The 21,415-nt window shown below is 52.8% G+C and overlaps 1 protein-coding gene across 1 annotated transcript; it reads right to left on the reverse strand.

Annotated features, from left to right (window-relative positions):
• Positions 1-12,171: 12,171 nt before the first annotated feature.
• On the reverse strand, positions 12,172-15,845 carry LOC103638319 (leucine-rich repeat receptor-like protein kinase PEPR1). The gene is made up of 2 exons (XM_008661268.2): positions 12,749-15,845; positions 12,172-12,648 (listed from the first exon to the last, which is right to left on the reverse strand). The coding sequence occupies exons 1-2, from the start codon at positions 15,726-15,728 to the stop codon at positions 12,311-12,313; spliced, it is 3,318 nt and encodes a 1,105-aa protein (XP_008659490.1). The 5' UTR covers positions 15,729-15,845; the 3' UTR covers positions 12,172-12,310.
• Positions 15,846-21,415: the final 5,570 nt, after the last annotated feature.

Genomic DNA, 21,415 nt, shown 5'->3' on the forward strand with positions numbered 1-21,415 from the left:
GGCTCGCGAACTATCGACTGGCCTGCCAGTTGGGTGGAACGGACGATGACAACCTCATCATCCGCAACCTCCCCTTGTTCCTCTCCGACATCGCTCGAGCCTGGCTGGAGCATCTGCCTCCGGGGCAGATCTCCAACTGGGACGACCTGGTCCAAGCCTTCGCCGGCAACTTCCAGGGCACGTACGTGCGCCCTGGGAACTCCTGGGATCTCCGAAGCTGCCGCCAGCAGCCGGGAGAGTCTCTCCAGAACTACATTCGACGATTCTCGAAGCAGCGCACCGAGCTGCCCAACGTCACCGACTCGGATGTCATCAGCGCGTTCCTCGCCGGCACCACCTGCCGCGACCTGGTGGGCAAGCTGGGCCGCAAGACCCCCACCAGGGCGAGCGAGCTGATGGACATCGCCACCAAGTTCGCCTCTGGCCAGGAGGCGGTTGAGGCCATCTTCCGGAAGGACAAGCAGCCCCAGGGCCGCCAGCCGGAAGATGTCCCCGAGGCGTCCACTCAGCGCGGCATCAAGAAGAAGGGCAAGAGGAAGTCGCAAGCAAAACACGATGCCGCCGACGCGAACTTTGTTGCCGCCGCTGAGTACAAGAACCCTCGGAAACCTCCCGGAGGCGCCAACCTTTTCGACAAGATGCTCAAGGAGCCATGCCCCTATCATCAGGGACCCGTCAAGCACACCCTTGAGGAGTGCGTCATGCTTCGGCGCCACTTTCACAAGGCCGGGCCACCGGCGGAAGGTGGCCGAGCCCAAGACAACGACAAGAAGGAGGATCACAAGGCAGAGGAGTTCCCTGAGGTCCACAACTACTTCATGATCTACGGTGGGCAAGTGGCGAACGCCTCGGCTCGGCACCACAAGCAAGAGCGTCGGGAGGTCTGCTCGGTAAAGGTGGTGGCGCCAGTCTACCTAGACTGGTCTGACAAGCCCATCACCTTCGACCAGGGCGACCACCCCGACCGCGTGCCGAGCCCGGAGAAGTATCCGCTCATTGTCGACCCCGTCATCCGCAACGTCAGGCTCACCAAGGTCCTCATGGATGGAGGCAGCAGCCTCAACATCATCTACGCCGAGACCCTCGGGCTCCTGCAGATCGATCTGTCCTCGATCCGGGCCGATGCAGCGCCTTTTCACGGGATCATCCCCGGGAAACGCGTCCAACCCCTCGGACAACTCGATCTTCCCGTCTGCTTCGGGACTCCCTCCAACTTCAGAAGGGAAACCCTCACGTTCGAGGTGGTCGGGTTCCGAGGAACCTACCACGCAGTGTTGGGGAGGCCATGCTACGCCAAGTTCATGGTTGTCCCCAACTACACCTACCTCAAGCTCAAGATGTCGGGCCCCAACGGGGTCATCACCATCGGCCCCACGTACCGACACGCGTACGAATGCGACGTTGAGTGCGTGGAGTACGCCGAGGCCCTCACCGAATCCGAGGCCCTCATCGCCGACCTGGAGAGCCTCTCCAAGGAGGCGCCAGACGTGAAGCGCCATGCTGGCAACTTTGAGCCAGCAGAGACGGTTAATTCCGTCCCTCTCGACCCCAGCAACGATGCCTCCAAGCAGATCCGGATCGGCTCCGAGCTCGACCCCAAATAGGAAGCAGTGCTCGTCGACTTTCTCCGTGCAAACGTCGAAGTTTTCGCGTTGAGTCCCTCGGACATGTCTGGCATACCGAGGGATGTCGCCGAGCACTCGCTGGATATCCGAGCTGGAGCCCGACCCGTGAAGCAGCCTCTGCGCCGATTCGACGAAGAAAAGCGCAGAGCCATAGGCGAGGAGATCCACAAGCTGATGGCCGCAGGGTTCATCAAAGAGGTATTCCATCCCGAATGGCTTGCCAACCCTGTGCTTGTGAGAAAGAAAGGAGGGAAATGACGGATGTGTGTAGACTACACTGGTCTAAACAAAGCATGTCCGAAGGTTCCCTACCCTCTGCCTCGCATCGATCAAATCGTGGATTCCACTGCTGGGTGTGAAACCCTGTCTTTCCTCGATGCCTACTCAGGGTATCACCAAATCAAGATGAAAGAGTCCGACCAGCTCGCGGCTTCTTTCATCACACCTTTTGGCATGTACTGCTACGTTACTATGCCATTTGGTTTGAGGAATGCGGGTGCGACATACCAAAGGTGCATGAACCACGTGTTCGTCGAACACATTGGTCGAACGGTCGAAGCTTACGTCGATGACATCGTAGTCAAGACAAGGAAAGCCTCTGATCTCCTTTTCGACCTTGAAACGACATTCCGGTGTCTGAAGGCGAAAGGCGTGAAACTCAATCCCGAGAAGTGTGTCTTCGGAGTCCCCCGAGGCATGCTCTTGGGGTTCATCGTCTCCGAGCGGGGCATCGAGGCCAACCCGGAGAAAATCGCGGCCATCACCAACATGGGGCCCATCAGGGACTTGAAAGGTGTACAGAGGGTCATGGGATGCCTGGCGGCTCTGAGCCGCTTCATCTCGCGCCTCGGCGAAAGAGGCCTACCTCTGTACCGCCTCTTAAGAAAGACCGAGTGCTTCACTTGGACCTCCGAGGCCGAGGAAGCCCTCGGGAACCTGAAGGCACTCCTTACGAACGCGCCCATCTTGGTGCCCCCCGCTGCCGGAGAAGCCCTCTTGATCTACATCGCCGCTACCACTCAGGTGGTCAGCGCCGCGATCGTGGTTGAGAGACGAGAAGAATGGCATGCATTGCCCATCCAGAGGCCGGTTTTACTTCATCAGTGAGGTACTGTCCGAGACCAAGATCCGCTACCCACAAATTCAGAAGCTGCTGTACGCGGTGATTCTGACGCGGCGAAAGTTGCGACACTACTTCGAGTCTCATCCAGTGACTGTGGTGTCATCCTTCCCCCTGGGGGAGATCATCCAGTGCCGAGAGGCCTCGGGTAGGATTGCAAAGTGGGCGGTGGAAATCATGGGCGAGACGATCTCGTTCGCCCCTCGGAAGGCCATCAAGTCCCAAGTCTTGGCGGACTTTGTGGCTGAATGGGTCGACACCCAGCTTCCAGCAGCTCCGATCCAACCGGAACTCTGGACCATGTTTTTCGACGGGTCGCTGATGAAAACAGGGGCAGGCGCGGGCCTGCTCTTCATCTCGCCCCTCGGAAAGCACCTCCGCTACGTGTTGCGCCTCCATTTCTCGGCGTCCAACAACGTGGCTGAGTACGAGGCTCTGGTTAACGTGTTGCGCATCACCATCGAGCTAGGGGTCCGACGCCTCGACGCTCGTGGCGACTCGCAGCTCGTCATCGACCAAGTCATGAAGAACTCCCACTGTCGCGACCCGAAGATGGAAGCCTACTGCGATGAGGTTCGGTGCCTGGAGGACAAGTTCTATGGGCTCGAGCTCAACCACATCGCCCGACGATACAATGAGACTGCGGACGAGCTGGCTAAGATAGCCTCGGGGCAGACAACGGTTCCCCCGGACGTCTTCTCCCGAGACCTACATCAACCCTCAGTCAAGATCGACGACACGCCCGAGCCTGAGAAGGCCTCGGCCCTGCCCGAGGCACCCTCGGCCCTCGAGGGTGAGGCACTGCACGTCGAGGAAGAGCGGAATGGGGTCCCGCCTAATCGAAACTGGCGGACCCCGTACCTGCAATATCTCCACCGAGCAGAGCTGCCCCTCGACCGAGCCGAAGCTCGGCGACTGGCGCGGCGCGCCAAGTCGTTCGTCTTGCTGGGTGACGGGAAGGAGCTCTACCACCGCAGCGCCTCCGGCATCCTCCAGCGATGCATATCCATCACCGAAGGCCGAGAGCTCTTACAAGAAATACACTCGGGGGCTTGCGGTCACCACGCAGTGCCTCGAGCCCTTGTCGGAAACGCTTTTCGACAAGGTTTCTACTGGCCGACCGCGGTGGCCAACGCCACTAGAATTGTCCACACCTGCCAAGGGTGTCAATTCTACGCAAGGCAGACCCACCTGCCCGCTCAGGCTCTGCAGACAATACCCATCACCTGGCTGTTTGCTGTGTGGGGTCTGGACCTTGTCGGTCCCTTGCAGAAGGCACCCAGGGGCTACACGCACCTGCTGGTCGCCATCGACAAATTCTCCAAGTGGATCGAAGTCCGACCCCTAAACAGCATCAGGTCCGAACAGGCGGTGGCGTTCTTCACCAACATCATCCATCGCTTTGGGGTCCCGAACTCCATCATCACCGACAACGGCATCCAGTTCACCGGCAGAAAGTTCCTGGACTTCTGCGAGGATCACCACATCTGGGTGGACTGGGCCGTCATGGCTCACCCCATGACGAATGGGCAGGTAGAACGTGCCAATGGCATGATTCTACAAGGACTCAAGCCGAGGATCTACAACGACCTCAACAAATTCGGCAGGCGATGGATGAAGGAACTCCCCTCGGTGGTCTGGAGTATGAGGACAACGCCGAGCCGAGCCACGGGCTTCACACCGTTCTTTCTAGTCTATGGGGCCGAGGCCATCTTGCCCACGGACTTAGAATACGGTTCCCCGAGGACGAGGGTGTACGACGACCAAAGCAACCAGACCAATCGAGAAGACTCACTGGACCAGCTGGAAGAGGCTCAGGACATGGCCTTACTACACTCGGCGCGGTATCAACAGTCGCTGCGACGCTACCACGCCCGAGGAGTTCGGTCCCGAGACCTCCAGGTGGGCGACTTGGTGCTTCGGCTGCGACAAGACGCCCGAGGGCGGCACAAGCTCACGCCTCCCTGGGAAGGGCCATTCAGCATCGCCAAGATTTTGAAGCCCGGAACGTACAAGCTGGCCAACAGTCAAGGCGAGGTCTACAGCAACGCTTGGAACATCCGACAGCTATGTCGCTTCTACCCTTAAGATGCTTTCAAGTTGTTCGTACACCTCGTTAACATACAAACTCTAACCATCAAGGAAGGGTCAGCCTTGCCGCGGCAAAGCCCGACCCTCCCTCGGGGGCTAGAAGGGGGGCACCCCCTCTGCGTCAAAATTTTCCTCGGAAAAAGTCTTTCTGCCAGAACGTCTCTCGTGCTTTTTGACTACTTCGAAAAGTGGGATCCTAAAAACGACAGAGTACACGTAAGCAGCCAAGGCCGACCAAGCCGAGGGACTCCTACGCCTCCGGGATACGGATACCTCACTCATCACCTTCTGCGATAAGTAACTCACGCTCGGATAAGCGATTCCGCTGACCGAACAAGTCTTAATGCTCGGAAACCTTTCTGCCGAAACGGTTTTTCGGGTTTTCTCGGCCACATCGATAGCAGAATCCCACGGATGAGTAAAGAGTACACGTAAGCGGCAAGGCCGACCGAGACGAGGGACTCCTACGCCTCCGGGATACGGATACCTCACTCATCACCTTCCGCGAAAAGTAACTCTCGCTCGGACAAACAATTCTGTTACCGACAAATAAGTCCTGATACTCGAAACAAGAGGAAAAGAAACGCAGTTTTACAACACAATGACGATATGTTTGGGCCTCGGCGGCCGCAGAAAACATACGCACACTACAAGATAAACCGATCCTGTAGGCTCAGACCTTGACGGAGGGGGAGCAGCAGCACCCTCGGCGTCAACTCCACCTTCGGCAAAGTCCGACCGAGCCTCGGACGGTAACACGGTCGGAGGATCCCCGCTCCGAAGGACGACGTCAGCACCACGCCCGGGCCATCGCCGCCAGGTCTCCTCCACGAAACTGGCCCGAGCAGACGGCTCGGCCGGCCGCCCCGAAGCCTCAGCCAGCTGTCCCCCGAGGACATCAGCCCGGCTCATGGCCTCGGCAACTCGACTCCGGTGCCGGTCCCACCAATGGACGGCCCGGCCAGGCTCCGGCCGACGAAGTCTTCTTTTCGAGCCAACTCTGCCTCTGTCCACACTGATACCGCTGCCTCCGGCTCCGACTCATCGAAGAGCGGCCGAGGGTTCCTTTAACTAAGCAAGAGAAGACTTGGGCGGCAAGGCCGACCGAGCCGAGGGACTCCTACGCCTCCGGGATACGGATACCTCACTCGTCACCTTCGCACGAGGCAACTCACACATGGTGAAGCGGTTCAGTTAGCCGACAGGCGAGTCCAAGTGCTCGAAATGAGGAAAAAACACGGCTCCGTGCAAAAAATACATACATGTTCAGGCCCCGACAGCCACAATGAACAAACACTGGCACTCAAGGTGCCCTTACAAGCGGAACTCCGGTTCCACCTCCGCAGGTACGAACAACCCCCCACGTTAGAGGGCCTGCGGAGCAACAGAATGCCGACGGATGGCTCGCTGACGCCCGCTCCGGCAGCAGCGACAACGACTTCCGCTCCGGGCGGCCAAACAGCAGCAGCGATGACCTCAGGGTAGACGCTGCTGCGACAAGGCCCTCGCCCGCGTCCCCGCCCAAGGAGCGAGGACATGCAGAAGGCCGTGGAGTTGGAGGTCAGTCCGCGGGTGGCGCCGGCTATCTCGTCGGCGGAGAAACCTCTTCCGGCTGCCTCGGTGGGAGGTGGCACCGGAAGTAGCGCCGAAGCCGCTCAGGCCAGAGAGCCGGACACGCGGTAGCTGCCAGCGCCACGAACGGCGAACGCCCTTCCCCCCGATCACTGAGGGAAGGAGCGGGCCGCTGCCCGCGCGGAGACTGGCCCCAACTCGGCGCACTCCCCTCCCCAGCACTGATGATGAAAATCCTTGAAGCTGAGGGAGGGGCAGAGATCGCAGCCCGGTTTGCTTCTCCCCACCATCGAACTGGTGGTCACCGTATTGGGTGACCACCGGCGAGGGGATGCAGTCGGGCTGCCTGATGAAAACCCTTGAAGCCGAGCGATGGCTGAAAGGTACCAACTTCCGCGAAGTTGCGTTCCTCCAATGACAGCAAGACGAAAGCGACGCGAGTGTTCCCCATCCGGGGGCTCGGAAGGTGGAAGGATGCGATGCATGAAGGGAGTACGAAGACATGGTTGCCTTCCAAGGGGGTCACCCTCCTTTTAAAGGCAACTCTCCCCACTTGCGTCCTCAGCCGGCGCAAACCGAGTCTTCTCCAACACGGTCCAAGGTCCTCCCCCTACGACCCGGGGGCTAGGTCCCACGCGTCATGCAAGCTGGCCCAGGGCAGAAGAAGCCAAACCGCCGCGCGCGGTGCGCGTAACTGCCCAGCGGTTACAAGCGCTCCTCCACTTTCGCCCAGACCAGCGGGTGAAAGAGCGGACCGCCATGCAGGCGGCATGCAACCGCACCAAGGGGGCGCACCCTTTCAACTTCGACGCGTCCAGCATGGAGGCCCAGGCCCACACGTCATGTAACCGGCGCGCCGGTTACTACGTGCGAGAAACTGCACCGCCATTCGCACCACTACCGCGCCTTCTCGACTGCGGAACCAGTGCCGCGACTCGAGGCGACCCTGCGCATGACCCGACAGTGCCAACCGAGCACATCGGTCACGGGTCAGTCAGCCGCGGGAAAAGGCGCGATGGTTGATACGGCCAGAAGTGGGCCGGCAGTAATGGCGGTGGCAGGCGGGCGGAAGCAGTAGTCAAGTCGTCAGCAAGCTCACGTCCCCTCCTGGGACAGTGAGGAAACCTTCTCCCACGGCGTGAAGACGACGCGCCTGTGTTCCGTTCCTCAAACGGCTCGCGCGCGCACAACGGCTGCCCCGCGAACCACTCGTCCCGTCGCATTAACTCTGCGGCAGGGCAGGCGGCACCTTTGGCAGGCGAAGCAGGCGACGCTTCACCCCCGCCATGATGACCGCGTCAAAAAAGGTGCGCCATGTCATTCGATTCCGTATCCTTTTCCACTTCCTCTTTCTCTCTCTTGCCACAGGGACCGGGAAAGGGGATACTCCGAAAGGGATCCTTCTCCGCGAAGGAAGCGGGCCCCGAGCCCCCCTACTGATCAGAGGTTCGAAGGCTGGCCCCTCAGAAGGGTTCAACAGCCGCCTCAGAGCACTCGGGCTCCGCGCCCACTACTGGTCAGAGGTTCGAAGGCTTGGCCCCTCAGAAGGGTTCAACGGCCGCCTCAGGCCACTTGGGCTCCGCGCCCACTACTGATCAGGGGTTCGTAGGCTGGCCCCCGAAGGGTTCTGACAGCCACCTCAGAGCACGCAGAGCGAGGGATGACCCTGGGTACGTTCGATACATAACCAAGGCTCGGGCTACGCTCCCGAGGTACCCTAGGACATTTCCGAGACCGACGGGAACAATTTTGTAACGGAATCCCACCAGAGGGAGGCATCGAGCCCTCGGACCCCGTCAAAAGGGGACCGGGTCCGGCAAATCACTCGCAGGTACTTTTGGAGCGCGCCTCCGGGCCACTAGCCGACCCCTAACGAATGGGGCACGGGCGTCCACTCGGATTACCCGTTAGCAACTCACTGGAGACACCATGTTCGGCGCCCTCTGAGGGCAACATGGCGCTTTCCCCCCTCCTCCTTGCGGAAAGGCGACACAGGGGCGTATGTAAAAAAGCCGAGTTTGTCCTTGACCGTCCTCTCGCTCTGTGCGGAGGCTCGGGGGCTGCTCTCGCAAACCCGGCTCCGGCCAAACCGTTGACAGCGTCAACATACCAGCCCGAGAACTTGGGACTTGACTATGCACCCGGGCTACGACTAGTTCGCATGAGGGAACAACCAGACCGGCCGAAGCATCACGAAACGCGCTAAGACCTCGAAGGAGTCAAATCACTCCTCCGAGGCCTTGGGGGCTACACCCGGCGGGTGCGCTCGCGCGCACCCACCGGAACGAAACGCAACCGAGAAAGGTCGGTCCCCTTGCAAAAAAGTGCGACAAAAGCCTCCAAGCGAGTATCAACACTCCCTTCGAGGCTCGGGGGCTACTGTCGGGGACCATAATTAGGGGTACCCCCAAGACTCCTAATCTCAGCTGGTAACCCCCATCAGCACAAAGCTGCAAAGGCCTGATGGGTGCGATTAAGTCAAGGCTCAGTCCACTCAAGGGACATGATCTCGCCTCGCCCGAGCCCAGCCTCGGGCAAGGGCAGCCAACCCCGGAGGATTCACGTCTCGCCCGAGGGCCCCCTCAAGCAACGGACACTCCTTCGGCTTGCCCGAGGCCCAGTCTTCACCAAGAAGCAACCTTGGCCAGATCGCCACGCCGACCGACCGTATCGCAGGAGCATTTAATGCAAGGATCGCTTGACACCTTATCCAGACGAGCGCTCCTCAGTCGACATTGCCGAAGTGACCGCAGTCACTTCGCCGCTCCACTGACCGACCTGACAAGAAGACAGTGTCGCCTGCATCGCTCCGTCTGCTGTGCCACTCGACAGAGTGAGGCTGACAGCAGCCAAGTCCGGCCTCGGGCGCCATAGGAAGCTCCGCCTCGCCTGACCCCAGGGCTCGGACTCAGTCTCGGCTCCGGAAGACGACGAACTCCGCCTCACCCGACCCCAGGGCTCGGACTCAGCCTCGGCTCCGGAAGACGACGAACTCCGCCTCGCCCGACCCCAGGGCTCGGACTCAGCCTCGGCTCCGGAAGATGACGAACTCTGCCTCGCCCGACCCCAGGGCTCGGACTCAGCCTCGGCTCCGAAAGACGACGAACTCCGCCTCGCCCGACCCCAGGGCTCGGACTCAGCCTCGGCTCCGGAAGACGACAAACTCCGCCTCGCCCGACCCGGGGCTCGGACTCGACCTCGACCTCGGAAGACAGACTCGACCTCGACCTTGGAGGAGCCTCCGCCTCGCCCGACCCAGGGCTGACCGACCACGTCACAGGGGGGGGCCATCATTACCCTACCCCTAGCTAGCTCAGGCTATAGCGAACAAGACCGGTGTCCCATCTGGCTCGCCCCGGTAAACAAATAATGATGGCGCCCCGCGTGCTCCATGACGATGGCGGCTCTCAGCCCCTTAAGGAAGCAAGGAGACGTCAGCAAGGACTCGACAGCCCCGACAGCTGTCCTTCCGCAAGGCTCCAGCGCTCCTCCGACGGCCACGACATCACATGAACAGGGTGCCAAAACCTCTCCGGCTGCCACGACGGCATGTACTTAGGGCGCTAGCTCCTCTCTGCTAGACACGTTAGCACACTGCTACATCCCCATTGTACACCTGGGTCCTCTCCTTATGCTTATAAAAGGAAGGTCCAGGGCTCTCGTACGAGAAGGTTGGTCGCACGGGAGAATGGGCCGACGCGCAAGTCCCTCGCTCTCTCCCACGCGGACGCTTGTAACCCCCTACTGCAAGCGCACCCGACCTGGGCGCAGGACAACACGAAGGCCGCGGGTTCCCCCTCTTTTTGCCAGTCTCCTCTCCCCCCTTCGTGCTCCGTCTCGCGCCGACCCATCTGGGCTGGGACACGCGGCGACAATTTACTCGTCGGTCCAGGGACCCCCCGGGGTCGAAATGCCGACAACGACCATTGGAAATGTTAGACAGTCCGGTGCACCAACGGCTCGATCTAAGTTGCCCTTCGCCGAAGTATCCGAAATACACCCTCTCTATGTAATCAGTCCAGTGTGCCAGCTGAGAAAGGCCGAGCCTCGGCCTTCCTGCGCACATGGTATGGTACGCTAGACAATAGACAATGTTTTTGCTTTCTTTTCCAAATCTTCTTCAAGTGATTTTGACTAGTATTAAGGGTGTTCCTATGACTTAGGAAAAAATGTTTAGTGCCAATCCAACTAGTCTGTGTCATGGATCTTGAAGATTTTATTCTCTCTAACTCATATTCCTGTTTTTGCTCAAACTAGCTGCAAAAGTGTGATTTGTTGAATCTGAGCTTTCCAGCACTTCAATTAGACGAAATAGGTTTCTATGAGTGTTTAGAACATATCCAAAGTGTAGGGATGGTGCTAGCTCATCTATTCCAAGTTTTACCCCTTTTTGGTTGGATTTGAGCCGATATTGACTTTGAAACTGAATTGTTGAACTTATGAACATGTGGATCAAAGACTAGGCAAACTAGTTAGTCCGAAAGGTTGTGATGGTCATCGAGCACCAAAATTAATATGAAAAATGGTTTAAGGCCATTTCTCTTTCACATGGCAGGGCATATAACGACACTAAACATACATACTTGGCCAAAGGGAAGGTTCCTGACTTGGGGTTTGACCGATAAGGACATTGGTCTTCTAAGGGAGGAGGATTGTGATCTCCTGACCCAGATGGATTGTGATATCCTGGCCTAAGGCTTAATGGAATTGATATAATTCTCATAACAATAAGGTGCATCATTTTTTTAAGCCTATGTCGAAAGAACTTTTGGGTTAATCGTGTTTGGCCCAAAGCAATCTTGGATAGATGACCGACTAGGAAGTCTTTTTGGGTGCGCATGAGTGACGACCATTAGTAAATACCGTCGTCCAGAATTGGACGGGGTGTTATAGTTGCCTTATAAAAATCGTATGTGAGCATGAGCATATTTACATGGACATAATATGGTTTTTTCTGCCAGTTTACGTGAGGATATTTACTAGTAATTATAAAATTTAACGGTGCTCGTTCTACTCTTTTTCCTGATTATTCTAATTATTGTCTAGGCACTCTTGGCGTGGCTTCTTTTCAAATTACTATAACAACATAAAGAATTTTCTTCTCTGACTATAATGTGAGTGTTGGGGCAGAGGCCGAACTTGACCTCGATCCATCTAACCCAACTACAACAAGACATTTCTTACACAGGAGCATCAGACAAAGGGCACTTCGACTTCGACGCGCAGCAGTCTCTGGACGACTTCTCACAGGGGAGTCAAGCGGAGGGCCCTAGTCAAGCCCCCGAAGGCATTTCACCGATGGTTGTGCCCAAACCACGCGAAGGCAAGGACGCGACTTCACTACACCATCGGAGGCCTTGCCTACGACGGCGACCTTGCAGAACCGAGGGTGCAACACGCAGTTGGAGACTTCGTTAGGCTACAAAAGGGCCCAGGACTCCTCCTCGACGCCGTCTGGACCCACTTGTAAGCCCCCTTGTGGAGTAGATTTTATAGTACGTCCAGATTACTCTGATCACTGTAATGACCCCGTCGAGAGAAATATTCTGAGAACGTAACAGGTAACTAGGGGTATAACTGTACTTAGAGGCCCATTATCCTTTTTGGTTACCTATAAATACCACTAACCTGTATACAAACGGGTCACGCATAATAAAGCTCTACAGTTCCCCGCTCAGTGTCTTCCTGTGCGCCTGATCTTACTTATCCACTGAGTGTTGGGCCCACCTGACATACAGTTCCAACACTGAGACCCAATTCCCATCAGCAATTGTTGCAGAGTGGAATACTGCAAAAACTTCTCTGAGTGACTGGTGACCATTATTTTTGGGGGCACTTTGTGAAGGCTGGCCAAACCTTCCGAACCATACAACTCCATGTCATAACACTGCTAGACACTTCTCTAGACACTATACTTTTCTATCTTCAACAACATATTCACTACCTCCCTCATGGAAGGCCTAGACTGGCAAGCCACCTGCGTGCATGAAACCCCAAGGTCCAGCAAGCTCAGAGCCTTTTCTTGCTCATCTTGAGACCAACACGTCATCTCCTCATCCATGAGGCTTATGATGCTGCGGCGATCTCCATGCTCCAGGTTAGTTCTCATCCATGTCACAATGTCAATACCATCTCCGAACGATGAGTCCACAGGCGTCTTCCTGCATAGGAGCTCAAGTAGCACTACTCCATAGCTGTAGACATCACTCTTCTCGGTTAATCTTGTAGCGTATCCATGCTCTGGGTACATACAATAGAGAATGTGTCAACCCTGAAGTTCATTCAAGTCGCCATGGTGATGTGATCGAACAAATTACAGTATGAATCTGAGAGAACCTACCTGGAGCAATGTAGCCAAGGGTGCCAATGATGGCAGACACTGTTGCATCGGCGTTCTCATCGGCGACAATCTTCCCCATGCCAAAGTCTGTGAGTTTGGGTACAAACTCTGCATCCATCAGTATGTTGCTTGACTTAACATCCCTATGAACAATCATAGGCACAGAGTCATGGTGCAAGTAGGACAGGGCTTGTGCGACACCAAGTGCAATCTGGCACCGCGCCATGCAGTCAAGACGCACTCGAGGCTTCCTTTCGTGCAACAGTTCGAAGAGCGTTCCCTCGGGCATGTACTCGTACAGGATTAGGCCGACGCTGCCACGGATGCAGTAGCCGTCCATCCTGACGATGTTCCGGTGCTTCACTGTGTTCAGAATCTTCATTTCGATGGGGAATTTGCACTGGGACAGGTCGACCGTCTTGACTGCCCAGTCTTTGCCAAGTTTGCATTCTGTCCGGTAGACCGTACCATGCCGGCCTCTTCCAATGACGTATTTCTCACTCCAGTTGTCTGTCGCCCGAAGGATGTCTTCGTAGGTCAGGTCTTCAGGCAATTCCTCTGTTGTGTCCAGGCTACGGACAGAGGCACGACTTGCTGACAAGTGATGTGACCTCTTCACAATGTAGTAAGCAGCACACGCACCAGCAACCATGGCAGCAAGAGTAGACACTAGCAATGCCACAACAACTCTTGTCTTGCTGTAGCGTAGTTTCCCAGCAGGTTGACTGTTGGAGTGATCAGCACAAGCCGACTCTATGCATAGCTGAGGATTGCCCACGAAACCGTCAGGCGACTTTGCTGCAAGCTTAGCCCAGCTTCCAGGGAGCTGACCAGATAGTTCGTTGAACGAAATGTTCACAACCAAAAGTGAGACCATGTTGCTCAGCTGTGGTGGGATTGGGCCGGACAAAGAATTCACTGACAAGTCAAGCAGCTCCAGATCTTCTAGGTTGCCAAGGCTACTTGGGATTTGGCCGCTCAATCTGTTGTGGCTAATGTTGAGAGCTTTGGACAGGTACTGAAGGTTCCCTAGGCTGCGAGGAACTGCTCCTTCCAAACGATTGTCACCAAGCTGCAGCTCAATTAAATCCTGTGCTGCAGTGAATGTGTCCGGTATTGTTCCCGTGAGGTTGTTTGCGCTGAGTAGAAGGCTTTGCAGGCGACCAAATGACGTGATTTCTGCAGGTATACTTCCGTTGAGGAGATTCTTCCCAAGATCCAAATGGAGAAGATGTGTACAGTTTCCTAACTCATGTGGTATACGACCTTTAAGCCTGTTTGACGACATGCGCAGAGTCTCGAGCTTTGTTAAAGCACCGAGCTCACGTGGTATTGGTCCAGAGAAGAGGTTATTGGAGACATCAAGCATTGTTAGATTGCGCCATGAACCAAGGACAGCAGGTATCACACCATGGAGCAGATTGCCACTGATGTCCATGTAAGCCAGTCCTATGTTTGTGCTGAAATTCGCAGGTATGGTCCCACTGATGACATTGTTCTTCAGAATTAACCTCCGGAGAGACTCACATTGAACAATTCCAATAGGTAAGCTTCCATTGAACTTGTTGTATCCAAGATCAAGAACGCTGAGTTGACCTCCAGTACAAAGACCAGGTGGAATTTCCCCGTGGAAGTGGTTGCCAGTGAGGTCGACCTGAAAAAGTCCAGGTGTTGTGTTCAACCCCAGGGCCTGCGGCAACACTCCAGTTAAGTTATTGCCGAACAGGGAGATCTCGCTTAGGTTCCTCATTTGAGTGATCTCTGCGGGTAGCTCGCCGCTAAGGCTATTATTGTAGAGGAAAAATATCTGCAGCTGGCTAAGCATGCAAATCTCCGGTGGTATTGTGCCGGACAGGCTGTTGTTCTGGAGCTGTAGCTCAACCAACTCCTGGCACTTCCCAATTTCAGGTGGAATTCTTCCAGAAATGTTATTGTGAGCCATAGAGAACTTCTTTAGGCTGCTAATATTGCTGACGAACACCGGAATTGAGCCATTGAAATTGTTGCGATCCAAGTAGAGCATTTTCAGTGACTGACACTTCCCAATTGCATCTGGCACAGTGCCAGTAAACCCGTTACTGGACACCACCAGTTGTTGTAGACTCAGAGCCTTACCGATGCTCTCTGGCAGCTCCCCGACGAACTTGTTGTCGTCAAGGTAAAGAATCTGCAGGTTCGGCATGGATGAGAAAAAATCTGGCACCTTTCCGCCGATGCCATTGTAGGACAGGTACAAGGTGGTGAGGTTGCCGCAGTTGGCGAGGCTCCGGGGAATCGCGCCGGAGAGCTGGTTGTAGAAGAGGCTGAGGTAGACGATCCTGCACCGTGCAGGAAACTCCGGCAATGGTCCAGACATATTGTTGCTGCTCAGGTCCAAGTAGCTGAGCGACGGGAGCGCGGCGAGATCCGGCGGAATTGTCCCGGAGAGCATGTTGACGCTGAGGTCGAGGTACTCGATGACCGGCGAGCCCGAGCCGGAGATCTCACCGGCGAGCGTGTTGTAGCTGAGGTCGACCTTCCGGAGCTGGCGCGAGGAGAGGAGCTCCGGGGGAACAGCACCGGTGAGGAGATTTCCGCTGAGTAGTAGCGCAGAAACCACGGAGCACGCCGTGAGGGCGGCGGGGACGGGGCCCGTGAAGCGGTTCCGGCTGAGGTCGAGCACGGCGAGCGCCGGTAGAGCGCAGAGCCGAGGCGCGGACGCCGTGAGCGAGCCGGACAACCCCGCTCCGGAGAGGTTAACTGCCGCAACCGCGCCCGTGGCGGTGCACTGGACGCCCAGGAACGCGCAGTGGCTCGACCTGCCGCCACTGGTGGTGGCGTTCGTCGCCCTCCACGACAGGCGGAGGACGCGCCGGGAAGCTGGCGGCAGGGACGCGATGAAGGCGCGCAGGACGGCCGCTTCACTAGCGCCTTCGGACGGCGCCGGCGTAACGGAGAAGGCGATGGTGACAAGGATCAAGAATGCGGCGGCCCAAGACATTGGAGGGAGCTGCAGTATGCTGCCTTGAGCATTGAGTAGGCTGCTGCTGCTTGTTTCTTGGTGTGCCCCGTGCGCGGCGCTTTGAAGGGGGGAACGGGAACAGAGTCAGAGACAGATGACTGGGCATTTGACGGCTGCGGTTGTGTGGTCAGTGGGATAGTGGCGGCAGCATCAGGGAATTGAAGTGGGATTTGGAAATGGGCCCCGCCGGATCGGTGCTGCCGAAAAGGAAGCTGTTGGTGTGCGGTGGTACCCACCGAGACAGGTGGCGGCGCAGTGCGCGTGATTTGATGAGTGGCCGGCGAATCCGGTGTGGTGGTGCGGATGGAAGATGACGGTCAACGGTCCAAGACGTCGTGGTGGGTGACGGACGGCTTAGAGGGGACGATAAGATATGTATTTATTTATTTATTTATTTATTTATGTATGTATGTATTGTAAGACATAGAGAGGACATACAAGTATACAACTCTTTCCGTATCGTGAAGATTGCCGCTTGACATCTATGATTTTTCTCGCAAAAGTTTTTCATATAAGGTCTTTCGGTTATTGATATTTTCATATGGATTGGAGTGTATTGGATAGGATTATGATAGATTTTGACTTGCTATGCATTTAATCCGAACCAATCTCATCCAATTCACATGAATTGACACCAAAACAAAGAAGCCCTAAAGTTTTATGTCTAATGTTTCATCCGTATTTGCATTATTTGCTAACAACCCTTGGTAGCTTATGCGGCGGTTTGGCAATCCATGCCTTGGCTGACCTTGGTGATGGCCCAACCACACTCATGTATGGTGTCACCATATTGAGTATTCATATCACTACTCATCCTCTAGATTACAAATTAGAATTAGAATTGATATTGGCTAGCACCAAATTCGGTTGTTTGGATGATTATAATTAAAAATTACAACTTAACACTAATACCAAGAACTGTTCATTATAGTTCATCCTCTCATCTTCAATATTGAGTCATGGCTGTTAGGGACCTTCGTCTTTCGAAGGTCCTCAAAAAACACGAATAACCCTTTATTTTCAGCATATTATTAAGTATTACAGGAGCTTCATTACCAGAAAAGCTTCGACATAGATCAATGGAAGTACGACGAAGCAAGCTTCGTCTCGATGAAGCAAGAAGGCGGCGTAGGGAGATGTCACACCCGGGTTTCGGGGCACCAAGACCCGGCCGTGAACATAATCACCAGGTGTGCTGGGACCAAGTCTCACACATATGATGAATCATGGCACATGATCGAATGTCACAACTTTACTATATAATAGGAGTTATGTACAAAATAAATAAATAATTACATTATAAGGAGACAACGGCCCAGCAATCCAAAGTTGACTGGGAGACGATGGCCTAGACCTCTCATGAACACATCGCAGCATCCTCCATGCGCCTCATCCTACGGTACTTGTTCTTGACATGTGGGGGTGTGTGAGACAGCAAGAGTGAGCTCACATATGTTCATAGCTCAACAAGTTGTGGGGAATAATGTGCATGAACTCGCCAAAGATGGGAGCTCATGTGAAGTGTAAGGCTTACCAAAGAGGATGATTGAAGTTGAGCATTGCTTTTAAAGTTGATCAAAATTTTATTAGCAATTACTAAGTATAAGTAAATACCAACCCAATTAAGTAGTATAACAAAAGTAACAACAACACCTGCGATGCAATGCATATGACAAATTGAATTTAGTTCCATAAATTAATCATGTGAGTGTTTGAGCTGCTCATGACCGCGAGCACGACTAGTATACCAGTTTTACACTCTGCAAAGGTTGCACATCTTTACCCACAAGTCATGTTACCCATCTGCCAAGAGACAGCCAATCCCATACACCTCTACCGAGGAGGCGAGGCAAGGTAACACTATGAGGCCTTTACAAAGTTCCACTATCTTCAGAAATTCCCGCTACAGTTTATAGGAAGCTCCAGTGCAGGAATCCCTCGCCTGACTGCCATCGCAGCAAAATCAATCCAAGGACCTCCCTACACTGACCACTCCCCTACTACCCTTGCCCCTTTCGGCTAAGGAAGTCATCCACTAGCTTTTCTAGTTAATCAGCCAAGGGCGTCCCATTAAACCCTTGTGGTAGCACTGTTTTCACGAGTGATCGTTCCATGTTCCCATTAACATAATGATCTTAACATGAACAGTAATAATAAATAGAGAATAAAAGTGTAATCATGAATAATGTATCTCCATACCCAAATCCACATAAAGCAATAGCAGGTAATACCCAAAATTATTTCAAGGGTAACCAAGGTATAAAGATAACCAAGACTGGGGTAACCTATTGGATCCCATCAAAATTAACCTATGCAGATCATTATAATTAATAAGAACATGGCTGGGAAAAAGTAGGTGATCAAGGGCACAACTTGCCTGGGACTTGAGATTCCACGTACCCTCTTGCTCTTCGGATGACACGTGTCCTCACTGCTAAACGTAGCAATACATACAAACATGGTATAGGCAAAATTATCACACCAAACATAAGAACAAACTGCATAATAATATTCTACGCTGCGTAACAAGATCGTAGGAACAAGAATTACTAAAATCAGAGTTACGGTTACCAAGTTATGAATTTCTGGAGTTATTTGGTACTTAGAATAGAGTAATTTAAGTGGACAATTTTACTCTAAGTTTCATGGCTAAACATTGTTACTAGATGATAAACAATATTAAAACAAAATTAATGCAACTAGAATGGATCAATTTGGAGTTAGAATGAATTAAATATGAATTAAACAGGTTTATGGATTTATTTTTATACTAAAAACCTATTTTCTTTATTAATTCTAAATTTCCTAAGTGTTCTGGACCGAGGACATTAATATCAGAGAGCCTAGGGTCTAAATCATTAAAAACGGGACCTGCTTGTAAGGCTCTTTCAATAAACACGAACTGTGGGTTGATTACTAGATTCTACAGGGGCTCTTTAGCAAAAGATTATGGCCGAAGGGGTATCTTCAGACCTGAGCCGCACGATTCAGATCTGATGGTCTCAGATATAACACGAAAGGGTATGTTACGAGGTGCGCTGGATCGATAATCAACAGTCACGATTCAAATACCCGAATGGGTATCCACCTGTCTGATCTGGAGCATCCGTGGCTGATCCAATGGCCGATCACAACAACACATCACAACCCCCCATCAAGGATCCAGTGGCCACCGGTTTTCTTCCCCACAAGCAGTGTCGTACCCAGCCCATGGCGGCGCCACACGCCCACAGTGGCCACGCCGGAGAGCAAGGAGTCGGCGCCCCGGAGCTCAAAATCTCATCGCCCTAAATGCAAAAAAGGAAACCGAGACCACTACTAGCTTCATAGACTAACTTACCTCCGATAGAAGTGCCTCAGCACAGTGCCCACAAAGAAGGGTGACCCATCGGCGATGGACAAGCCCCGACGAACAATCCTTCCCTGTATTGGCCACCATCTCGCAAGGGAACGACACACACACGATCCACATGATCAGGCGCACACAGTAGGCCGTGTGACACACATAACATCGGTGGAGGAAAGTGAGAGTCCACGGCAAGGTGCGGTATGTGGTGGAGTTGTTCTTTCAGTGAACAACAACGGCACCCCGATCAGCCATCCGACTTCAGGACTTCGCGAGCATGTCTCTGGACCGTCCTTGGCTGATTAACTAGGAAAGCTAGTGGATGACTACCTTATCCGAAAGGGGCAAGGGCAGTAGGGGAGTGGTCAGTGTAGGGAGGTCCTTGGGCTGATTTTGCTGCGATGGCGGTCAGGCGAGGGATTCCTGCACTGGAGCTTCCTATAAACTGTAGCGGGTTTTCTGAAGCTAGTGGAACTTTGTAAAGGTCTCGTAGTGTTACCCTGCCTCGCCTCCTCGGTAGAGGTGTATGAGATTGGCCGTCTCTTGGCAGATGGGTAACATGACTTGTGGGTAAAGATGTGCAACCTCTTCAGAGTGTAAAACTGGTATACTAGCCGTGCTCACGGTCATGAGCAGCTCGGACACTCACATGATTAATCTATGGAATTAAAACTCAAATTTGTCATTTGCATCGCATTGGGATTATTTATTTATTTATTACTTTTCTTTATTATTATTAAGGTTTGGTATTTACTTACACTTAGTAACTGCTAATAAAATTTTGACCAACTTATAAAAGCAATGCTCAGCTTCAGCCTTTATTTTGTTGATCAGCCTTACACTTCACATGAACTCCCACCTTTGGTGAGTTCTTGCACATTATTCCCCACAACTTGTTGAGCTATGATCGTATGTGAGCTCACTCTTGCTGTGTCACACCCCCACACGAGAAGAACAGGTGGTCGAAGAGGAGCCGCCTAACTCTGAGGCTTTCAACTTGAACTAGGTGAATCTTACCCCCTTAACAGAAATCTCGTCCTCGAGATTTGTAAGAAAAGGAATACAGAAGGATTAGTTTGTAATTCAACTTTTTGTCTATAATTGGTTCAAAAATCCAGAGTCTCATTTTTTATAGTCAATAGTGCGTGATTGGGAGAGCATAGGTATTCAACTACATATTATGTAAGATATAAGAAGGATTATGGCAAGAAAAAGACTTCATCCAAAATGTATGAGTCTTGCTTCATCTCGAGATTCGATTTGACTGTTATATCCTTCCTTGTTGGTGTTGACCTTGTCTTCTCCGGTCTTGGTCTCATTGATTCGAGTTTAGTGTATTTCTATCGGAGTGGGGGAACATGGTTAAGATAGATATGGATGAGATAGACTACATGATGTAGGTCAAAAGTTTGTGTGATGTTAGGTGGGGATATATAGAGTATACAATTTATCATGACTCTATTGGTTGAGTTAGCTCTTTTGATCATGGTTGAGTGGGTCTAATGTGCTAAGTTAAGGTAACACCTAGTTAATAGGGTCCAATCTCTTCTACTAGTATCACTAATCTATTTAAGTAGATCATATTAGATTAGATTAGGATCTAGATTAGATCAGATATGACTAGATTAGACTAGTTTAGGTTAAATAGATCTACTAGGGTAGGATAAATATTATTATGATATGTTAGAATCCTTTGAGGTCAGTTAGATCTATTAGGATAAGGATAAAATCTTTTCAAGATGAGATGGATATTGTTAGTCTAGATACTTTAATGAGAGATAATTTAGTTTATCTAGTTATTTTTTATAAGCATTTTTTTCCTATATGTATATGTAGATGTAATTGTGGACATTACTCCACAACTCATCACGCTCAATCAAAGATCCAAATCAAACAAGTATCATAAGAACAAACATTGAAGCACATAGATACCTATAAAAAATAGTTTTGTTTTTGTTCCTATGAGTAGGTCTCCTATTCCTAAAGGTCCTTTAGGCACAGTATTTCAAAATGTGAAATCCACATTTGTCTTTAGAGTGAAAAGGTAAGAGTAATCAGAGTAAAGCGGAAATAGAAGAGAAAAGATTAAGGAAAGTTTAGAAAAAAAATCAGAGTAGCAAAGGTAAGTAAGTATTGGTTATCCATTTCTATCTAGGTTTCGTCCTACAGTCAACATCCCTCTGATACCACTTTTGTCACACCCGGGTTTCGGGGCACCAAGACCCGGGCGCGAACATAATCACCAGGTGTGCTGGGACCAAGTCTCACACATATGATGAATCATGGCACATGATCGAATGTCACAACTTTACTATATAAT

Source organism: Zea mays, chromosome 1, assembly GCF_902167145.1.
Source record: "Zea mays cultivar B73 chromosome 1, Zm-B73-REFERENCE-NAM-5.0, whole genome shotgun sequence".
Taxonomy (NCBI): domain Eukaryota; kingdom Viridiplantae; phylum Streptophyta; class Magnoliopsida; order Poales; family Poaceae; genus Zea; species Zea mays.